Source organism: Podarcis raffonei, chromosome 16 (assembly GCF_027172205.1).
Source record: "Podarcis raffonei isolate rPodRaf1 chromosome 16, rPodRaf1.pri, whole genome shotgun sequence".
In the NCBI taxonomy this organism is placed as follows: Eukaryota; Metazoa; Chordata; class Lepidosauria; order Squamata; family Lacertidae; genus Podarcis; species Podarcis raffonei.
The window spans coordinates 14,813,184-14,836,344 of NC_070617.1; the positions used below are offsets into that span (position 1 = coordinate 14,813,184).

Here is a 23,161-nt window from a genome sequence, read left to right on the forward strand (position 1 = left end):
GTTATTGTTGTGCATCCCTTTACTTTAAAGGGTGGGGGGAGAAGAGGATTCTGTTTCGGGTGTTTGCTGCTGCCAGTAGGTGGGGGCCAAGTTCTACAACATCAGCTAGATGTGTCCTGAGAATACTCTACTGAGCCAAAGGGCTCTTCCCCCGTATGCTACTGGGAGTTATCAGTGAGTCATTTCTGCTTGGAAAAGTTCTACCAAATGGCCCTCATCCACTGTCAACTCCCACTCTTGCCAGTTGCTGTTCTTGTCCACTAGTAGAAGCATGTGGACGGTCCAGTCAATTTCATCTTTGAAATTACAAGTCTCCTTGATCTGCCTGAATGTGTTGGCGTGGTTTCCCTCTCCTTTTACGGATTTCACTTCCTCTAAAACAGTTACAACTTTGGACAGGCTTGAGGCCTTCTGGCTAGCTCATTGATGCCTGCCAGTGGCTGGTGTGTGTGTGTAGCATCTGAGGCAGTGGGGTCCTCTTGAGCAGTCCCCTCTGCTACTGCTGCTTTGGTGGCTCCAGCGAGTGTGAAGTCTGTCCTCTCCACAACAGATTCCTGCAGCGTTTCCACCCATTCAGTTTGCTGTTGGTGTCTTTGTGCGTCACCTGAATACAAAAGTGCTCCAAGCAAGAACATTCTGTTCTGAGGCTTAAGGAGTATGCTGGTGTCCCAGTATTAATCAGCCGTTTAACAGCATTTACACTGCACAGAGACGGCAGTTAAAGCCAGTTGCGAGGGATGCTAAAAATGGTGATGCATGCCCACCATTTTTGTTCACGGTTGGGATGCTGTGTTCCTCCTTTCTCTCCCACTGCCCCCCACCCCCAGACTTTACTTGGAAAGAGACATCTTGGTTAAGAACTGGCAAAGCTGTTTGGCTGTACACTTGCCGCTACTGTTCCCCCATGAATATAAAGATCTCCCCACCCTGTTTCCAGTCTGCATATGAGGGTCAGAATATCAATTAGGAGAAAAGCACTGGCATATTTAACATTTATTTAGGTGGCTTAAGGTGGTATTAAGCCAACTGCAAGACACTCCTATTTCATAACTAGATGGCTGCTCTCTTGTCAATTCTGAGTTGCAAATGGGAGTATCATAAACCACTTCCTCTTCCCATTGTGTACTTTAATATACAGTAATCCTGGAAAGAAACTTTGTTGGGATATGGAGAAGAAACAAACCCAGGGAGCTGAGCTGGGGAGCTGTTGCTGTCGTATTGGTGGGGGGTGTCTTCCACCCAAGCACAGGAGTTGAGAGGTAGCTTACCTCCCAAGCAGGTTAAAAATGCACAGGAGATAAAACACCCATAAGTGTCCTGGAATCCACACTTTGGTCTTAAATGGGAATCTGCACGGGTGTGGCCAGACTTTCCTATGGAGACAGTTTGCTCCAAGCTACCCAGGTTGTCTAGAGTTCTGCCAAATCCTGGCTGCAGCAGCCATGTGGTTACATAATTGTGTGAGATCAACCCCTCTGTAAGGGAGGCCTTGAATGCAGTTTCTATTTGTTCCTAGAAGACAAAAAATCAAATTCCAGGATCAAACCATAGAGAGAATTGTAAAAAAATTGTGATGCAGATTTTGTGGCCCATTTGCTATCTTGATGGGGACCTGCCTTAAAGCTGACACTAAGGTTACAGAAAATGGGCTTAAATGTGATTCTGCACACCTGTGCAGAAGAATCTGCCCTCCTTGTCAGATGGGTCGGGCAGGCATGGCTTGTGAGGGTCTGCAATCCTTAAGGGCTTGTGTAGGCTTCTAAACTGATCAGGTTTCATCTCCAGCCAAGTCACCCAATGCTCTCTGTTTAGCTTTATGCCTGACCTTTGGGCGAAGCCTCATGGCATGCAGCTCACTCCTTGCTTTGCTCTTTAACTGCTTCATGCATCTGATATAAGATTCAAGTTCCCATCTGAAAGCTCCTAGAGCTTGAAAGAAGCAGTTCACCTAATGGCCTGTCACCTTTGAGGTGGGTGGTTGTGAGATTCACACCGCAGAGTCAACGTTATCTACTGGGGACTGAAACCGGACTCCGAATGTGCAGAGAAATACTGAACTCTTGGACCAAGTAATGCTTAACCAGCAGAAGTTTGAAAACCAGTTGCTTTTCAGTACCCCCCCATTCGTGCCCATTAACTTTTCAAGCCATCTCGGTGTAGTACTGTCAGTGTAATAGGTTTTGCTGTGTAAGCAAATTTTGCATAACTTACTCTGACAGTATGGGGGTAACAAGGTTGCTGAGTGCTTGAGTCCTATTTTTCTTTACTTCTCCTGCTCCCCCTGCCACTCCTTATTTCTGGTCCTCCTCAGACTTTCTAAGATAACTGCCATGTTTATTTATGTAAGCATAAAGAATACTGCTCCCAGAGAAGAAGCTACACTAGTCTGTAGCATCAAAAAGAGGCAGGTGCTGCTGTAATGACTGATAATGGCACAATTTTCATGCCCACTTTACCAGGTGCTCATCAAGGTTTTCCTCAGTTGGCAAATCTACATGTGCACAGTTTCCAGAGGTATTGAAATCTTCATTTTAAACAACATGCCGGTCAGAGGCAAATGATTCATCCTGCCAACTATTGTAAAGCTTAAGGTAACACACATTACTTAAAGCTGAGATTCTTGGCAGGCAGAGCTGCTCTCTTTATCCCCAGCTTCCAAGTGGTTGAAGTGGGGGCTAGGTGTTGTCTGCTTTTAGATCAACTGTCCCAAAATGCTGAGTTTTGTATAAATTATGCAGATTTGCAGCATAATGCTTGTTTTGCATAATCTGGGAGGGAGGGAGGACTTGAGGCACTGGGCTTTCTGCTCACTAGAATTTTTCCCTAGCTGCCTCTGGCAGTGAAGGCTCAGTGGGTTGGATCCAGACTTAAGTTAGTTGTGCTTACTTCCTGTTTAAATGAACGGGACAACTTAGGGAAGGCCAGCCTTTCAATACTTCATTTCAGTGGGACCCAAACTACTAGGGCGCAAGGCTCACCAATCTTTTCGATGCAAACCTTAGTCATGACTACTGCTGTGATCTTAGGCACAGTTTGATGGGGCTGAAGCATTCAACAAGCAGAGGGAGCACCCTGAATAAGGAGCTGAAGTTTTATTTGCAAAAAATAGGTCTGGACACCTCACTGGGGGATGCTTCAAAATTCAACCACACAAACACACACTGCCTTCCTGATCTAAAGTATTACTTGGGGCAATGTGCTTTTGACATTGTTAGAAATGAGCAATGGGGGAATTTTATATTGGCACCATGGATAACATGGGCAAAAATCTGAGGTTTGCAGTTGATCCAGACAGTAGTCTTGATGTGCTCCTGTGTCTTTGGGCTCTGGGGCTGGTGATAGTGTCTTTCCTCCTACAATTTAGGAAGCTCAACAGTAGGCTAGACCTGGGCTCACATCCCTCATCAGCCATGAAGGTGACTGGCTGTTCCTGGCCTGGTTACCGACAGACCAGGCCTTCTCCTCCAAATCCTCCAAGTTCATGGCACTGGCAAGTGCCGCAGATGACGCCATCACTCCTGCTGTGAAGACAACCCAAGCGCCGTGCATGCCACCCCTCCCTGTGTTCATCCTGCATCAAGGCAGATATGCCCCCGACATTGCAAGGAGAAGCAGGAGCTGGCTGGCTGGCTTGGCTGATCAGCTGGTCAGTCTCGGAGACCTCATCTCATCAGCTAGATCCAATAAAGGAAAGTCAAGAGCAGGCTACAGCCCCCACCTTCTCTGGCTGCAGGCGCCAGGTGTCATAATCCTGTTACTTCTTCAAGCTCAGCCCCAGCTAAATTTGGGATGCCTTGCACAGCAGGAGGTGAGCAAAGTGCACCTGTGCCAACCAGGACAATGGGGTGGAGAGGTGAGCAAGAGCCATTAGCTTTGCAAGGGATGAGAAGAGCTGGACACTCCCCTTTCACGAGAGGAGGCTGCCTGTTGTCCTTACCATCACGGCCATTTCCCTGGCCCGGGTGTTGTGTGCTGTTAATTGTCCCTTGCATCAGCTCCTCTTTCTCTTGGGATAGTGAGGCATTTATTAGTGCCCAAAAATGTTTCCAGATGTGAACAGGTGTGACATTGGTGGGTTTGATGCCATAGCACAGATGCAGAAAGTCATAAGAGTCCGACGGGTTCCTGAAGCCCATCTAGTTCAACCTTTGGTCAGTGCAGAGAACCCAGAGCTAGAACGGATGGTGGCACAGCCTCTGCTTGTTGACCCCCCAGCCAGGGAGAGAGCCCACCCCCAACTAGGTCACTGGTTCTCAACACCCTTTCCTCACATAACTTGTTTCCATGCGCATCTCGCCATCTTCACTGGCCGCCTCTGGATCTGATGTGGTTTGCAAATTATCCTTGTTAAAAGTGTAGCATATGAAACTGGCCACAGTCTTGTGCTTGAGATCTGATAGGTGCAGAAGATCTAAATATGACTCCTCATGGCTTGGGAAAAAGACACCTTAAAAAAAGAATTTAGATTTTATATATTGCAAGTAGTTCATAAAAGCAATACAATGACTCAAAAACTACAATAACAACGTAAACTAAGCAAGTGGGAAAGAGTGAACATTATAACTCAGGAGATAAGAAGTTATTGTAAAGAAGTAAACTGTCTTCACAGTTGTTAGTGATCAACGTTCAAGCTGTTCTGTGTTGTCTAAATAATCAAAGTTTGTTGTTCATAAAGTTCCATGGGTAGCAGGAGGATGAAGAATGCCATTGGATGCAACTACATATTCAATAATATGTAGCATGCATATGTAAAACTTCCCTGCTTCTGGCCCCTTTCTTTGTGCTTTCACCTTAAAGGTTAAATATTCCTTTCAAGCAATTTGCCAACATTCCTTGTACCAAACAGTAGGTTTGAATGGGGTTGCTTCCAATGTCTTCCAGTTACCAACCTAGCTGCCACTATGCAAAAAACTATTAAATCTTTAAAGTGGATAGTTTGATAAGAATCATCAAATATTGATAGTAGAGCTAATTGAGGGTTCGTCTGTATTTTTTAAAAAATAGTTATTTGAGCTACAGTCGTACCTTGGATCTCAAATGCCTTGGCTCCTGAACAAATCAGCTCCTGGACGATTGAAAACTGGAAGTGAGTGTTCTGGTTTTTGAACAATTTTTGGAAGTTGAACATCTGACGGGGCTTCTGATTGGCTGCAGGAACTTCCTGCAGCCAATCAGAAACCATGCTTTGGTTTTTGAATGTTTTGGAAGTTGAACAGACTTCCGGAACAGATTCCATTTGACTTTCAAGGTACGACTGTATTTTGTTGAAAATGAACCAGAAGGTGAACGTTTTTTTACAGGACCACCATGTGTGAAAAAATGTACATCTCTCTCCACAGTTTCTCTCTTTTGCTACACTTCGGGGTGCTCCCTTGTCGTGATTTCAGCTTCTGCTGCTTCCCTGTTGGATCTTTTGTCTGTTTTGGCAGGTTCCCTTCAGATCAAGAAGCAGCAGCCTTCTAGTGACTCCTGCTCAGTGGTGACTTGTCCCCATGGCCCCAAACCAGGCATATCCAGGATTAAGATCCCATCTTTGAGGCAGATTTTTTTTATTGTGGGGGGAGCTGAGCTGGAGGGCTGAATAGAGAAAGGGATGAAAGCACCAAAGGCACAATCAAGGGGTTGCAAGTAGCTCACACCCATTGATTTTGATGGGTCTACTCTGTGTAGGGCTAGCATGGGATACAGCTGCTAGGTTTGGAAACCAGCAGTGCTGCAGTGGAGAGCCAAAAGGGGAAGTGAAGTGGCTGAAACAGGTGAGAACACTGTCTAATATTTGGTGGCAAAAGCTGGCAAGACTACATCTCCCAGGATGCCGTGGGGGCAACAGGGCAGAACCGAGCGACTGGCCTGAAGCTGTGCTAAATCTGGTGCAGCGGTTGCTGCCCGCTGGCCAAGTAACACAACCTTCCCCTGAAAGTTGCTATATTTATAGGGATGTGGATGGCCTTGAGTGGCAGGCGCAGGCTTCTCTCAGCTTGGCAATAGCTTGGAGCCGGAGCAATTGCCCAAACCTTGCAGGAGAGAGACAGAACCCAGGGCCTCTACCTTAGGGCAGCCTCAGGCTTGCTGCTCTCGACTTCCCTTCAGCATCTGTCAAATGGGCACATGCACTGCTGACAGGACAGGACCCTTACAGTGAGTCACAGCATTGGTTCATCTAGCTCAGGATTTTCTACACTGGCTGGCAGCGTCTTTCCAGGGCTTCAGCCGGGACAAGTCCCACCCCTACCTGGAGATAATGCCAAGGATTTAACCTGGAACCTTTTGCAAGTGAAGCAAATTTTCTGCCATCGAGCTACTGCTCTTCCTAACATGATGGGAAATTTAAATGGCAGCTCCTGGCAGAGGATTGCTGCTGCCCCCAGTTTGGGGGGATGTGGGGTTCACCAGAGCGCTATCCTGCCAATTGACCCACACAATCCAGGCCATCTGCATCACCAACAGCCGCAACAGGGAAGGAAGTGATCATCAAAACGTAACTCGGAGGCCAGGAACACCAGAGGCGTCTAGCAAGTGAACTGCTCCAGGTCTAGACAAAAGTTCAGCCAACTTCTGCAGAATCCCTGGAAGGATCCACTGGAAGAAAATGTTTTGGGAGAGGGCCATAGCCCAGTTGTAGTCAAGCACAGTGTTTGCAGGCCATAGTTCCCAAGTTGAACCCCAACCGGCATCTCCTGGTGGGGCTGGGAATGATTCCTCTCTTCCTGAGACTCTGGACAGCAGCTGCCAGTCTGTGTAGGCAATACTGAGCTGGATAGACCAATCCAGTTTAAGGCATCATGATCCCAGTGAATGGCGACCCCAGTAAGACTGGGCTGTCAACCTCCGGCTATCCTTCAGCACAAAGCTAACAGGGGGAATCTGTTGTGTCATCATTGACCCTGGGAGTGGGATGAAGAGTGCTGAGGGACAAGTCATGGTTTGCATTTTGGGACACGGGAAATTTCTGCCCATTCCTGGAGCCACTCCTTTGCTGCAGCTGCAAAGAGCAAAGCCAGGATTCAGTCCCCGGATGGTTTGCTTGTAGCAGCGTGAGGGATTGAGAACATTGACTGGAGAGATTAGACTGGTAACAAGATTAGAGAGAGAAATTGAGAGAAATTAGGTAGACTGATGATAAGGATCAGGGGAAAGAGAATTAGGAGGAAGAGCATTAGAAGCTCAGATAAAAGAGGATTACAGGGAAAGCGGGGAGAAAGAAAGAGGTGGGAATCAGTTCTAGGCGGGCAGGAGATTTACCGGGTGTTACAGGGGTTTTCACAGTAGTGTGTGTGTGTATGAATCAAGCCCTACCCCCCCTGCCCCCACCCCCCCCACCTCTGGACTGTTGACAGCAACTCCCCAGCTATTTATTGAATAATCTTAACTGTTTGGGGCTGGTTGTCGGCAATAGATTATTGATAATCAGTGTAGTCTCTGTTAGGGAAATTAAAAGGAAAATAAATGGGAGAAAAACAGGGCCTAGGGACAGGAGGGGCTTGGTGCTGCTGGCATAAAGGTGGTGTGGAGGTCTGCAGGTTAGGGAACAGGAGACAGGAAACACAGGCAGTGTGTGAATAGCAAGTCCAGGGCAGAGGCGAGATACAAGCTGGGAACTTGCTGATTTGTAGCTCAGCCTCTTGGCCACAATGGTATACCGATTTTCATATGCAAGGAGGAGACTCGCAAATGTATCAAAACCAGGTCTTCTTTTAAGCTGTGCATGCAGGGTCACCTTCCTGAAGCACCCCATGCCCTGCTCCTATGCTGTTGCTGAGTCTTGTCTTTTGCAGTCTGAACGTTGGCTGTAGCTCCTCTACAGCTTCCCTGTTCAGCTCCTGGGTATCGTGAAAGGGAAAGCTTTAAGATTCTTTCCACGCTATCAGGGGGCTTGGATTTGGGTCTAGTTGGTTTGCCTTGTTCATACGTTTACTTTACTATAAACTTTCCCAGCATGCAGTGAAGACAGGCTTGCAAGTCACTGCCTAAACAAATTCTACATTTGCAACAGGACTATTGTAGCAATACAGATCTACCTGCTTACCATACCTCCAAACATTTGTCAGCATATGGAATGGGGGCTTAGGTCTGTGGATGGGGGGGGGATGCATTGGTTCAGGGGAGACCCAAGCCCTATTGCACACCCTCCTGAAAACCAAGCAGAGTGTAACCTCCCCCACCACCCGCTCACCGGTCATGTTGTTGTCAAGACACCCACTCAACACCATCCCTGCCAGAGGAGGCCCAAAATAGAAAAGAATGTTGCTGGGCAGTTTTCCTCCACTGATCTCTTTGGGGGTCGGCAGGGTGGCTGAGTGGCACCTGCTTGTCATAACTCAGGCTGGGGAGGGAGGCTTTTGAAGCTTTGCTTGCCCAAAAGGGAGGAGCTGGGCAGGGACTGTAGGGGTTGCCTTGATCAAAGTGGGGTTCATCTCATTCAGCATTTGGTTGCTCTCCATGTGCCTCTAGAAAGCTCAAAGCTCCGCCCCCCACTCATTAGGATACAGAAAAGTCTCAGGAACCCAAATACATAGTCATAGAATAATAGAATTGGAAGGAACCCTGAGGATCATGTAGTCTAACCCGAAAATGCACAATAAGTGCAAAAGCAGTCAATGGACAGGCAAAATGACAGCAATGAATAAGCCACAGGCCCTGAAACCTCTACTGCTGAATTTTATTAAAATGTCTCAAATGGTCTTCTTGGAGGAAAGATGGGATATCAATGTGATAGATAGATTAGATAGATAGATAGATAGATAGATAGATGATAGATAGATAGATGATAGATAACCTGCACGGACTGTAGTTTATAAATGCAGAAAAAGCTTTTGACAGAGTGATGTGGAGACATTTATTTCAAGCAGTGTATAAAATGGGAGTGGGTTCTACTTTCGCTTCCTGGATTAAGTTGATTTATTCGAATCCTACTGCCTCAATATGCATAAGTGAAGCAAATCCAGAAACCTTCACATTACCTCCATAATAGGATCTTTGGCCAAAGCTAATAGACCAGAACAAATATTCTCAGGGATGAAAAAGGGAATCTAAAAAGAAAGCTGTATGCAGATGATCAAACACTAATCTCAAAAGATGAGAAGAATAATTTGAACCTCTTTTAAAGACACTAGACAAATTCGGACAAATCTCACGCTATAAATCAAAGTAGTTTGGCTATCACTTGCAAAACATTACAAAATATAAAACTGCATTTCATTCAGTAACTTTCAGGTACGGCATATAGTAAGCAACTTATTGAGAATGTTTGGGGCACTGATGGATAGTACTAATTTTGAATCACTGGCTTTTAGAAACAATAAGCTGAAAGGAACCTCAGGGACAAATGTATAATATAATATAATCACATAATTGGAAACATCTCAGCACAAATTCCAATTAAAGTGCAATGTGGATATGCACAGCAATATATATTGATAAAAGTGGATATTTGGGCTTGGAAAAACACTTATAAATTTGCATGATGCTTAAATATTTTTTCATATATAAAATCATGGCCTACTGGTATTTTAACCCCCACCAACTGGAGTGAACATGATATGTGCAATAATAAACAGCCCACACCGTAGATGCAAAACCCTGCAAAGGCAAACATCCTCCGCATCATTTGGGAATGCCCACTAATGGAAACGTTTTGGGTGCTTATATTAACAGAAGCAAAGTACAGAGGTACCTTGGGTTAAGAACAATTCATTCTGGAGGTCTGTTCTTAACCTGAAACTGTTCTTAACCTGAGGTACCACTTTAACTAATGGGGCCTCCCGCTGCCGCTGCGCCGCCGCTACGCGATTTCTGTTCTCATCCTGAAGCAAAGTTCTTAACCCGAGGTAATATATCTGGGTTAGCGGAGTCTGTAACCTGAAGCGTCTGTAACCCGAGGTACCACTGTAAAACAAATCTTGGCCAGGATCTCTCCAGAGCTCCATTTGTAATATTAATATTTGAGTACCTTCCAACCAGGAAATGACAGCCGATGTACAGGCAGCAGCAAAATGGTAATCTGCAAAAATGGGGGAAATTCCTCATCCTCCACAGGGAAATTATCGGCTCTGGGAGGCGCCTAAACTCACAAGGTTGGTGAAGAGAGTTAGAGAAGGCAGGAGAGTGGAAGGCATCTTGATTGAAAAAAATGGAACTTGGTTGTATTCTACCCACATCAGAAAGTGCAAGGGAAAATAAATTTGTATCTGCTATTTGGAGGCATTTGGGGGAAATTATTAACCCTTAATATAGCAGACTGAACGAGCAAGCAGTGTGGGATAAAAAACCTTTATATATTTAGCTATTGATCCCATCCCTATTTATCGATATCTAGCAAGGGAGGTTATTTGAAACTCAAGTACTAGATGACCCTTTGGGACTCTTCCAGGGTTTCCAACTTGAATAAAATATTGGGGGGGGGGAGTGCAGGTAAGTCCCTCCCTGCATAATCAATCACTTTACACAGCACAGGCACACTATTTGAATGACAATGTCCATCAACTTGGGGTAGGGTGAGGCTGGCCCATGGGCACAGCCAGGGGTTGCAGGGGTCAGCTGCCTCCCAGCAAGTAAAAAAATAAAATAAAAATACTTGACTAACTGACCAGTTGCGTCGCAGATAACTCGGTTCTGCCCCCCCCCACATGAAGCCTGCCCCCTCTAAAATAAATCCTGGCTACGCCCATGACCTGGTCCCCTCAAATATTTTATTGGGGTGTGTGTGTGTCAAAGAGATCCTAGCTCCCAGAGACCCTTCCAACTCTTCTGTGACTGCAATACAGTGGTACCTTGGTTCTCAAATGCCTTGGTACTCCAACAACTTGGAACCCAACACTGCAAACCCAGAAGTAAGTGCTCCAGTTTGCGAACTTTTTCCGGAAGCTGAACATGTTCCGTTTTGAGTGCCACACTTCTGTGTTGACTGTTATGCTGAGGTCTGTCTGTTTTTGCTATTTATTTTGCGTTTTTGTTTTTGTGGTTCTTTTTGTTTTGTTTTTGTGACTGTGTGGAACCCAGTTCAGCTACTGATTGATTGATTGTGTGGCTGCAGTACATTGTTTATTGCTTTCATTTGATGGAACAATGGTCTCGTTAGTAAAATTCATGTTAAATTGCTGATTTAGGGGACGTTTTTAAAAGTCTGGAACGGATTAATCCATTTTGCATTACTTTCTATGGGAATGCGTGCCTTGGTATTGGAAAGCTTTGGTTTTGGAACGGATTAAGTTCGAGAACCAAGGTACCACTGTGGTTCCCGATTCAGAGCTGCAGCCTCTGGGCTCTCTCTCCCCAGGAGGCGTAGGAGGCGCGAGGGATTCCCTGGGCGTGTGGGCGGGGTCGAAGGCGCGAGGGGGCGGTCCTTCCCCCCCTCCTGAATAATGCAGCAGGGGCCGGGGGTTTAATAGCGCCCCAGGGGAGGGGCTTGGGGCGCATTTGCTGGTGCCGAAGCGGAGAGCGCAGCGCCCCCGGAGCCCGCCCCGTCGAGTCCTCCTCCTGCCGTCTACCTAGCCGCCCGCTCCGCGCCACTCTCCGTGCCGCCAGGATGTCTCGGCCACTGTCCGACCACGAGAAGCGCAAGCAGATCAGCGTGCGGGGCTTGGCGGGCGTGGAGAACGTGACGGACCTGAAGAAGAACTTCAACCGGCACCTGCACTTCACCCTCGTCAAGGACCGCAACGTCGCCACCCCGCGCGACTACTACTTCGCCCTCGCCCACACCGTCCGCGACCACCTCGTCGGGCGATGGATCCGCACCCAGCAGTACTACTACGAGAAGGACCCCAAGGTGGGAAGGAGGAGGCGATCAAAGGAGCGCGGGAGGGGGGAGAGGTCCGGAGGAGGGATGGGCTGGTGGCCCCCAGCCGAGGGAGGACCCTGGGCCCATAGGCGCCCCCCCAAATATTTGAGTCCCCCCACAAGTTGATGGGTAGTGACATTCAAATAGTATGGGTGAGCTCCGTCATGTGATCAATATACGGGGCGGTGCTTACTTGCCCCCCCCATATTTTATTTAAGTTGGCGCCCCTACCTGGGCCGGTGGAGGGGTGTGGGTGTCCGCTCAGGGTTGCCCCCACCTCCAAAGTCGGCTGGGGGAGGGAGCAAGGAGTTTACTCCGTTCCTTCAATGAGACTAGACGGTGACCTGGGAGGAAGGATTGGGGAGGGGGAATACTTTTTTTTTTTTGGGGGGGGGGTGCTCTTTCAAGTACTGTCTGTGGAGCGTCTGCCTTCTGCCTGACCTTTCGCACTCCGTGCCTTCTTCGAACTGGTGTCAGCCTCCCCGCCCCCCCCCGCACTCCTCCCGGTGTCTTATTCCGGACCCCCCCCCCCGCGTGCCCTTTGCATGTCTGGGTTCCAGCAAGCTCCGGCCTCTCGTTCCCCGTGGCTCCAGGTGTCGAAGCTGCCCCTCCGGAGGGTGGGGCGACAGGGGAGGCGGGGTATCCAAGCCAGTCTTCGGTCGGGGGTATTAATAGCTGCTTAAGACACTTCCCCGCCGCCTGCGGGAGAGAGAGGCCACCTGCTCCCGTCCGCGGGTCGGGATGGAGGGCCAAAAAGCCCTAAGACGCCCACCTGAAGCTTGGAGGGCAAAACCCCTTCTGTTTGGGGGGTCTGTTAGGGGGAGAACTTCTGCATGCCAAGCAGGTGTTCCACCCAAAGGTTCCAGCCCTTTGCAGGAAGAAAGTCCTCAGGTGGCAGGTGAGGGAAAGGAATACAACCCCCCCTCTCCCATTTTCCATCCAGTGGTATTCAGAAGCATTGCTGCCTTCCGCCATCATGGCTAGCAACCATCAACAGCCCCCCACTCAATTAATATGTCTACTCCTCTGTTAAAGTCATCCACGTGGGTGGCCTCCTGCAGCAGGGAGTTCCATAGTTTATATTCTGTGTGGATAACTAAGCTGACCTGGCTTCAGGTTCAAAGACCAGGCAAAGCAGCCCCCCCACTAACTTTCATTCCGCACATCCAGGTGCATGTGAAGATCCAGGAGATCTGCCCCACCCACCCCAATTTCTGCCTTCCAGAGGCTGGGGTGGGGGTGGGGTCTCCAGGTAGCTGCCTCCCTCTCTCTGCATCACAAAGGGATGGGCCCAACCAGGGGAGGCAGCTCTTCCCGTCCTCTTTAAATTTAGCCCAGCCTGACATTTGCTGTGAACTTTTGCCATTTAATTTCGGGATAGGCCTGTGTCAGCAGCACCAGGGCTCCGGGGGAAGGACACCAGATACAGCTGGCAGAAGCAAACCCAAGATGGGCCGGTCTCGGCTTGCGAGCTTGGAAAGGTCAGCCGGCCGGTGGAGGAACAGCAGCAGTGGTGGTGGGCCTTGCGTTCTGGTTCTGGAGAGGAAACACCTTCTGCCAGAGGAAACACCTTTCCTTTGCGATGCCTCCTTGCCTGCTGCTCATTCCCAGTATCTCAAAAAGGGGCTTAGTCTGTGCTGGCAACCACACCTGTGCTGTGGCTGAGTCCCAGAACATAGAATCATGTGAGAGTCTGAAGGGGGGTCTGGGAGGTCATCCAGCCCAACCCCCACCTCAGCACAGGGTGCAAGCTGGACTTTGGTATCCCTGATGGCTGGTTGCCCAGTTTCTGCTTAAGTAGCTCTAGCAAAGGAGAGGAAGGGAGAGGGAGCACACACGACCCCCCTGAGGCAAGGCTGCCCCACTGGCCGAGAACTTTTAGGAAAGTTCCCTTGATGTTTAGCCAAAATCTGCTCTTTCCCTGCAATCTCCACTCTTTGGTTCACATCTGCTAGCTCTCCAAATAAACCCAGATTGTGCTCCCCCCCCCATTTACAGAGAGGGGTTTAATAATTAGAGACGTATGAAACAACAAACCATAGGAGTGCCTCTGAGAATGCTCAGAGTGTCCCAGTCATTCCTGAGGACATGGATTCATGGAGTGAGAAATGTCAATGGGCTCAATCCCACCCAGAGCCCTGGACTCCGGCTCTGCTCATTCCAGCTGTGTGGAGGAGGCTGGGTCTCATCTGTCACTGCTGGGAAGTCATTCTCACGGAGCCATGATGCTGCCACTGCTGCAGTAAATTTACTTTAAGTTGAGGACCAGAGTGGTCAGAGGACAGGAAAGATTTTGCTCCAAACCTCTACTCCAGGGGTGAGCAAACTTTTTCAGCAGGGGGCTGGTCCACTGTCCCTCAGACCTATATTTTGAAAAAAATAATAATGAACAAATTCCTATGCCCCACAAATAACCCAGAGATGCATTTTAAATAAAAGCACACATTCTACTCATGTAAAAACACGCTGATTCCTGGACCGTCCACAGGCCGGATTGAGAAGGCGACTGGGCTGGATCTGGCCCCCGGGCCTTAGTTTGCCCACCCATGCTCTATTCAGTCACTCTGCCCACTGGGCAACCTTCGTCTCTCTTTTAGCCTAATCTCCCTCATAGGGCTGTTGTGAAGATAAATTGAGGGAGAACCCTGCAAACTGCTTTAAGCTCAATGGAGAAAAGGCAGAATATAAATTATTATTATTATTATTATTATTAGTAGTAGTAGTAGTAGTAGTAGGGAGCCTGCAACAAAATATTGCAGTGTGGCATGTGCTGCACTTCAGGGTTCCAGCCGATCAACTCTGCCATTTTCCAGCACCTTCTCTTTCCTTCCTCTGGGTCCCCGCCCCCCAATAGCATTCTGATTATATCATGCACAGTTCTTATTTGGCTGTGGTTATGTTTGTTTCTTTGTTTTTGCAGAGTGGGGTCTCTAATAAATGTTTTCTGTACTTCTGCAAACTTTGCATTTCCCCAACCCTGCAGATACTTAGTTTGAATGGTTGATGACCTTTTGATTATGTAAGGGTCCATACCCAGAGAAATCAAGCTAGCTAATGGTATCTGCGGTACGCGTGTGCATTCAAGCAGGGCTGGACTCACTGGAGGAATGGTAGGCTGTAGATCACATGTATAAATAAATATATTAGTGCTGCTAATGATTAGTAAGTCATGGTAGTAAGCCTGGGCACCAACAAAGGTCCCTTAGATGGAGCTTCTTCTTGAGGGGATGAGTATTTTGCCATCACTCAGCTGGAGAATGCCAAGAGTTTGGCTGGTGGCAGGATGTCCTATCCCAGGCATTGACCACACTGGGAATCCTGTTGTTCAGAAATGTTTCTGGTCGCACATTTAGTGCGGGGAAATGATCTGCAATGAGCACTTTAAGTGGAGCGACAGAATATATGTAGGAGTAGGAAAGCAGGGTGCCTCTGAGGATGTACAGAGTGCCTGTCTCCCCCCTAACAGCACCATCTAGTGCATCTTCACTCAGAAGCAAAGTCCTCCTGCGTTCATTCCTCAACCAGGGCTTACGTGCTAAGCGCATGTGCCTAGGGCTGCAGCCTGAGTAACTCTACCCAATTCCCAAAATATCCAGGAATCGAGATTAGGATAGCATTGCAAATAAACTCACATTTATTAGCATTGCCTGCTTCTCTGCCACCGGCCTGTGTCAGCCAGCCATTGAGAAACAAACTAACACTATTTTTGCCCCCAAAGAAAATGTGCCCTAAAACAGAACAAACTTTTGTAAAGTTTTGCTGCCTGTTCTCCCTCTCTCTCTCTCTCTCTCTCTCTCTCTCTCTCTCTCTCTCTCTCTCTCTCTCTCTCATATCTCTATCTCTATCTATCTCGCATTGCTTTTTGAATATCTCAGAGGCATTCCTTACTGGACACAGGCTGATCCAGATGAGGAGAGGCTGGGCTTATCAGGAGGTGGGATCTGCTTGCCAAATTGAATCCCCTCTAACAATGCTGACACAATACTACATAAAGATAATATATTGATGTGGTGTTTTCTAAAATTTCAGAGAGCTTTGCTTACATTATCTCCATCCTTATAACACCCTTTCCCAGTCCACCCCTCTGGTTCCCCTGCATGTGGGCTGAACCCAGCCATGGCTGGTTGGCCCCCCAAGTACCATGTGGCCGAGTGTCCTACCTCACAGAGGACAGTCCTCTTCCAAGTTCTGTTTAAATCTAAAAGAACTGCAAGAAAGGCGAGCAGCTGGGCAGAAAGTGGGTGGAAGCCTTGAACCCAGTGTGGCCTAGTGGTTAGAATGTCTGATTGGGACCTGGAGGACCAATGCTCAAATCCCCACTCAGCCATGAAGTAATAATAATAATAATAATAATAATAATAATAATAATAATAATAAATTTATTCCCTGCCCATCTGGCTGGCTTTTCCCAGCCACTCTGGGAAGCTTCCAACAAAATATTAAAATACAGTAATCCATCAAATATTTAAAGCTTCCCTAAACAGGGCTGCCTTCAGATGTCTTATGAAAGTCTGGTACTGTAGTTGTTTATTTCTTTGACATCTAGTGGGAGGGAGTTCCACAGGGCGGGTGCCACTACCGAGAAGGCCCTCTGCCTGAAGCTCTGTGGGGAGTGACCTTGAGCTCGGTCACTGCTTCTCAGTCTAACCTACCTTACAGGGTTGTTGTTGTGGGAGTTAAATGAGGAGACGAAGAACCATGTATGTCACCTTGAGAAATGCAATCAGGGCTTTTTTTCCCCAGCCAGAACTCAGTTCCGGCACCTCTCAGGTGGGTGCCATTGCCATTATAAGTGGGGTGTTCATGGTGAGTTCCAGCACCTCCTCCTCCTCCTCCTCCTCATTATTATTATTATTATTATTATTAAAATAGCACTGAATGCAATATAGAGAGCAACCGAGCAGGCACATAGGCTGGCTGGTCTGTCGTGGGTGAGATGCATTACTTTTCTATCTAACTTATAATATTTCTAAATTTGCACCTATAACATCCAAAAAGAGATGTTGCCTTTATCTCCCTTTTTGCAATGCAGAGGTGGCCACACAGCTACCACCTAAGATCCTGGTAGAATAGAGGGGAACTGTCAGGAGAGGGACCTGTAGCCCCTGCTTGGCAGGCAGGCAGGCGGGCAGAAAGGGCCACGCTTGATCCCTGGCATCTCCAGGGGTGAGTAGATAAAAGGTCTGTGTGTCACCCCTGGAGGCCGAGATGGACAAGCTGCCTGTTCTGATACAAGGCAGCTTCCTGTGCTCCCAGGAGAGACCACTGGCACACAGCAGAGGCTGGGTTCAGCCCCTGGGTAGGGCTGGAAAAGACTTCTTTTTGTAAGGCTGGAGAGCTGCTGCAAGTTTGTGTAGACCAGAGGTAAGCAATGTGGTACCTGTCATCAGCCCCTGCAGGCAGCACAGCCAATGGCCAGGGTGATGGAAGCAGCAGCAGACTTGGGTCTTTCAAATTCCCGCAGCACCCTGTGCAAGGCCAAAATTTGGTCCCGCCAACCTCTCGCCTTCTGTTCTGCTCAATTCACTATGTTGTAGCTGCAGCGCCCCCTAGGCTCAGTGTCCAGTGCGAAAGTGCCCTAAGTCCGCCTCTGATGGGGGCTGTAGTCCAATAACACCTGGAGGTTATATGGGTCAACAGCATGACTCACTGTGTCCCTATGTAAATCAGCCTTTTATCCAAAACTGTGAGGACTGGAGCCTCCTTTTTTTTTTTTTAGCTAGATCAGCCAATAGCCTGATTTGGTATAAGGCAGTTTAATAGGGGCTGTGTGGCTCACATCTGCTGCTTTCAGCCAGTGGCTCAGGCAGGCTTTATATATTACAAATTCCAAATCATGAAACAGAAATGCAAATTGTGAAATAAGGCTGCAGTTCTAGACGTACTTACCTGGGATTAGCTGTGTTGATCACACTGAGTCTTTATTTCGGAGCTGACATGTGTGGAATGATACAGTCAATCTGGTATTGATGAGCTATAAAACAAATGGGCCATATCCGCTGAAGAAGAGGGCTCGTCATTATGCCAATAATGAACAAAGCGTTTTAAAGATAAGTGATTGTGCCCTTGCTTGCCCATGACTTCCTTTCTCCACTGGCAGGTGGACCAGCTGCACCCATGTGGCATTCTGCTGGTGCATCAGGGAGTTCTACCAGTGTTTAGTTCATGCCAGGGGCATGTCTTGAGTGCCCCCAAAGCAGTGGGGCTCTTCTGCTGCTCCCCAGAGCCCCTCAGCCAGTAGGGAGCGGGGTCCTGCCTCCAGTCTTGACCACTCAGACCCTCAAGGAATTTGCTTCTTCCCTCCTGCATGGCAAAGTCTCACTGCCACGAATGAGGCACAGTAAATTGAGCAATGGTGGTTTAGGCTTTAGTTCGCAACAGCCCCTCTGGAAAAGTGGGGCATGTTTGTTATGACTTGGTGAAATAAGATACAAGAAAATGGTCACCCGGATACGTTACTGGGGATGATGTAAACTATTATGGGACTATTATATATGTCCAGTTATATACAGTGGTACCTCAGGTTACAGATGCTTCAGGTTACAGACGCTTCAGGTTACAGACTCTGCTAACCCAGAAATAGTACCTCGGGTTAGGAACTTTGCTTCAGGATGAGAACAGAACCTCAGGTTAAGAACAGTTTCAGGTTAAGAAAGGACCTCCAGAACGAATTAAGTTCTTAAATCTGCCAGCCACCTTTTTCTGGTACTAAGCTCTAGTTTACTATAATACTTATTTCAAAAAGAGTTAAAAGTATTGTTCTCAGTGCCATATTTATATCTGCGGAACTAAAGAAAATCTATTGTGTTTCGAAACAACAACAGTCAAAGGTGACCAAGGCGCAACATCTTGTTCAATAAAAGCAACGCAATGGTGATAAGAACAACAATCCAAATCTAATCCTCTCCATGGAAGACGGCAGCGCACAGTTTCTTCCCATAAGCACAACACAAGCTCACAGGTCCACCTTTGCTCCTCCCAAACTCCTCCTCAATCTTCTTCCTCCTGCAGCGCATCTATTACCTGTCTCTGGAGTTCTACATGGGGCGCACTTTGCAGAACACCATGGTCAACCTGGCCTTGCAGAATGCCTGCGATGAAGCCACCTACCAGGTTTGGGGCCTGTCAAGGGGCCTGGGGTGTGAGTGGATAAGGTGGTTGGTGGTGATGGGCCAAGGAGGCTTGGGAGATTCCTGGGGCTGGGGGCTTCCCCCCACCCCCACCTGAGCTAATTCAACCCCCTCTCCCCTCCGCACCCTCCTTTTGTCCAACAGCTCGGCCTGGACATGGAAGAGCTGCAGGAGATCGAGGAAGATGCTGGCCTGGGTAACGGAGGGCTCGGGCGCCTGGCAGGTGAGCCACCAGAGGAGGGGCTGCCACTCGGTGGCTGAGCCCCTGCTTTGCAAGCACCTCTCACCTCTCTCTCCCTGGCAGCATCTCCAGGTGGGGCTAGGATGACCTAGGATGACCGTGGCCTTCCTGTTGCTGCCGAGGATCGGGGGGGGGGAGTGCACTCCTGTGTTGACAGTCTTCCTCCTCCTCCCAACACAGCTGTCTCATGGAATCATAGAATGGGAAGGGACCCCTAGAGCCATCTATTCCAACCCCTGCAGGGCAGGAATCAGAGTTAAAGAACCCCTGGCAGTGAAGGGGAGTCCGCCAGCTCCTGATGGAGTCCGTTCCACTGTCAAACAGCTCTTACTGCCAGAAAGTTCTTCCTAATGTTTAGTCGGGATCTCCTTCCTTGTCACAAGAGTCCACTGATTCAGGTCCTCCCCTCCAGAGCAACAGAAAACAAGCTTGCTCCTTTTCCCTTGCATTTGCCAAATTGATGTTTTTTGCCATTTTAAAATTTAATAATAATAATAATAATAATAATAATAATAATAATAATAATTTTTATTTATTTATACCCCGCCCTTCCCAGTTCAGAAAACCGGGCTCAGGGCGGCTAACGACAAATTTAAAACACTTAATTCATGCAACAAAAAACAGCATAAAATACAGCATAAAACATGAATAACAATAAATTCAGAATTCAAAAATCAATTTGGGGGGAAATCCATCCAATAAACATTAGATGATCACCAGGGCTGGCTGGCTAAATTAGTCCTATACTGACATATCCTGTAATGGTATTTCCAATGCTCTGTATTTGGACACTTTTAATGTTTGCTGTAAGCCGCTATAGGCCCAGCAGCCCGTTGTGGGCAAGTGGCATAATTTTGAACTCAACCAATCCATCCATTCCTGTGGAAGCCCTAGAGGAATGCAGCCCAAGCCCCCCTTGGCTCCGCTAACCCTTTCCCTTCCTTCTCCAACTAGCCTGCTTCCTGGACTCCATGGCCACCCTTGGCCTGGCAGCCTATGGCTATGGCATCCGCTACGAGTTCGGGATCTTCAACCAGAAGATCTGTGGGGGCTGGCAGGTGGAGGAGGCTGACGACTGGCTGCGCTATGGGAACCCCTGGGAGAAGGCCCGTCCAGAGTACATGATCCCTGTGCACTTCTACGGCCGCGTCCAGCATGACCATGATGGCGTGAAATGGGTAGACACCCAGGTCAGTAAGAATGAGAGGAGGGTACCGGAAGGCGGGGGGTAGATTTGCTTTGTATTCTTGTGTTCTTATGTGGCTTAACCGTCCTGTGACCTTCGGATGAAGGGTGGCATAGAAATTTAATCAACAATGATAATAAGGATTCTGCCTCCCCAGTCCAAATATGGGGTGTGCTCAGATGTGCACAGATGTGCCCTGGTGTGGCTTGCAGGGGCCAGAAATGGTGCTGAACCCATAGCTAGGGGGGCCAAGGCTTCTTTGGGCCCTTGGCAAGGAGCTGAATTGGTGCCTCTGAAGCCTGGAGAGACCATGGACCAAAAACTCAATAGGTTTGCTTTTTGTTGCGTTCTGCGCTCTGCCAATGTCTTCCTCCACACCCATCAAGGTTGGGTTTGCTCTGCTCTCTTCCTCCACTTCCTCCTCCATCGGTCTGCCTGCCTTCTTGCCTGCCTCCTTCCTTTCCCTTCTGCCTCCTTCCTTGCGTCCCCCCCTTCCTGCAACGCCTCCTGCTCTTTCTTCCCTCCAAGCTCTGCTGGTGCTCTGCCCACACTTTAAATAGCACCACCAGCCAACTGGGGAGGGGGCTCTCCAGGGCTGCTCTGATGGCCCACACCAGTGGCCAGATTCCTGTGCCCAGAGCAGCCTGGGCAGTGTGCAGCCGAGTGGGTGAGCTCCTGGTCACTTCGAGCCAGAGTGGAGAGGTGCAATTTTTGTACGCACCCCTTGGGCCTGTGCCCTTGGCAGTGGCCAACCAAGGCAACCTCAAGGTCCGCCCTCCCTGCTCCTAGGCCCTCCTAGTCTCTTGCAGGAGTGGGGGTCTTGCTGCTGTGCCTCTCTTCATCCCAGGCAGCCTGACCAGGATTGCTGTCTGCTGGTGGGTGCTCAGCAGGCAGCCCCAAGGCAGTTCAGAACCCTCCTCCTTGCCTTGCAGGTGGTCCTTGCCCTCCCCTACGACACCCCCGTCCCCGGCTATCGCAACAACGTCGTCAACACCATGCGGCTGTGGTCTGCTCGGGCGCCCAACGAGTTCAACCTGAAGGACTGTAAGTGGATTAATAATAATAATAATAATAATAATTTATTATTTATACCCCGCCCATCTGGCTGAGTTTCCCCAGCCACTCTGGGCGGCTCCCAATCAAGTGTTAAAAACAGTACAGCGTTAAATATTTAAAACTTCCCTGAACAGGGCTGCTTTCAGATGTCTTTTAAAGAAAGGATAGCTGCTTATTTCCTTTACATCTGAAGGGAGGGTGTTTCACAGGGTGGGCGCCACTACCGAGAAGGCCTTGTGTGGCTCAGCAGGCAGAGCGTTTGCTTGGCATGCAGAAGGTCCCCTGGGTTCAATCCCCACTGGCGTCTCCACATGGGATGGGGAACACCCCCTGCCTGAAACCCTAGAGAGCCGGGGCCTGTAAGTGTAGACAGTGGACTCAGTGTGGGGCAGCTTCTTGCCTTTCAGATCTGGAGAAAGTCAATAGAGAAAAGTTCTTCCTCTTCCTTACACTTTGGACATCCGAAGAAGCTGAATGTTGGATTCAGGACAGATAAAAGAAAGTCCTTCTCCATGCAGTGCATAGCTAAACTGTGGAACTCCCTGCCACAGGAAGCAGCGATGGCCACCATCTTGGGTGGCTTTAAAAGAGGACTGGACAAATTAATGGAGGAGAAGCCTATCGATGCCTGCTAGAAAGGAAGCTCCTTCTTCGGTCACTCCATATGTCTGTCTCTCAGTGTGTGTTTGGCTACTGACAAGAACTCTGCAGCGTTTGTGGGTGCAGGACATCCTTAGAGGTTTTCTTGCACCTCACTTAGGGGAGGGACCATCATAGCTCTTTGGCAGAGCACCTGCTTGGCATGCAGAACCTCTGCTGGCATCTCTCCGCTTAAGAAAAGAGCCAGGTGCCAGCAGGTAATGGGAAAGGCCCCCCTTCTTCCTGCCCGAGACCACCCTGGAGAACCCAGGCGCCATGCTCTGGGCTGGGTGACCTGCTCTAAGGTGGCTTCCCATCTCTTAGTGAGCTTACCTGCTTGGCATGCAGAAGGTCCCAGGTTCAGTTCCCACCACCAGGTCAGGCTGGGAAAGCCCCTGCTGGTTAGCGCAGGCAGCACTGAGCTGGCTAGAGAAACAGGCTGACTTATAACCATAGAACTATAGAGTTGGAAGGGACACAGGTGGTCATCTAGTCCAGCCCCCTCCAAGGCAGCTTCTGTATAACTTTTGCCCCATTTGAATAGATTGCATCTCTCCCTTTCTCTCCCAGTTAATGTCGGTGGCTACATCCAGGCAGTGCTGGACAGAAACCTGGCTGAGAACATTTCCCGGGTCCTGTACCCCAACGACAACGTAAGTTCTGTAATTTCAGTTTCCTGATGTGTGAGAAAATGTTCCAGAAATTCAGGGAGTTGTGGGGAGACTAATGTAGAGGCTAGACTTGCATCTGATACCACACATGATGAGAGCAAGCAGAAGAAAATAAAAGTCTGAGGAGGTTTCTGAGCTCTCTTCTCTTACCTATGCTGGCTGAAGGACCAAGCCCAGGTGCTCCCAGTTTGTGGTCTCCAGTATTCTCTGGGACGGCCCAGCATAAAAGTGGTGTGCCTCCCCCCAGGCGTTACTTTCCAGAGCAGCAGTGTGAGTGAGAGGAGGGGGAGAAGGAGACAGGGACCAGCCCCACCATTGGACAGCATGGGGCAACCTCCCCAGGCAGCAGGCACGGCAGCAGAGCTCCCCCCTCTTGTTCTTGAGCCCCCAGCCAGTCTTCTCTTGTGCCACCTGGTGTCAGGAGCTGGAGTCAGGAGCAGGTGAACATTAGAAAACACT

At 48.8% G+C, this 23,161-nt stretch overlaps 1 protein-coding gene across 1 annotated transcript in view; it reads left to right on the forward strand.

The window, feature by feature from the left end:
- Positions 1 to 11,404: 11,404 nt before the first annotated feature.
- PYGM (glycogen phosphorylase, muscle associated) overlaps positions 11,405 to 23,161 on the forward strand; it is a 28,548-nt gene continuing 16,791 nt past the window's right edge. Inside the window, exons 1-6 of the mRNA XM_053368851.1 lie at positions 11,405 to 11,767; positions 18,791 to 18,892; positions 19,054 to 19,132; positions 20,105 to 20,340; positions 21,269 to 21,380; positions 22,602 to 22,684. Of these exons, the coding sequence (XP_053224826.1) occupies positions 11,525 to 11,767; positions 18,791 to 18,892; positions 19,054 to 19,132; positions 20,105 to 20,340; positions 21,269 to 21,380; positions 22,602 to 22,684 (855 nt within the window). The 5' untranslated portion in view covers positions 11,405 to 11,524. The remainder of the gene's footprint in view (positions 11,768 to 18,790; positions 18,893 to 19,053; positions 19,133 to 20,104; positions 20,341 to 21,268; positions 21,381 to 22,601; positions 22,685 to 23,161) is intronic.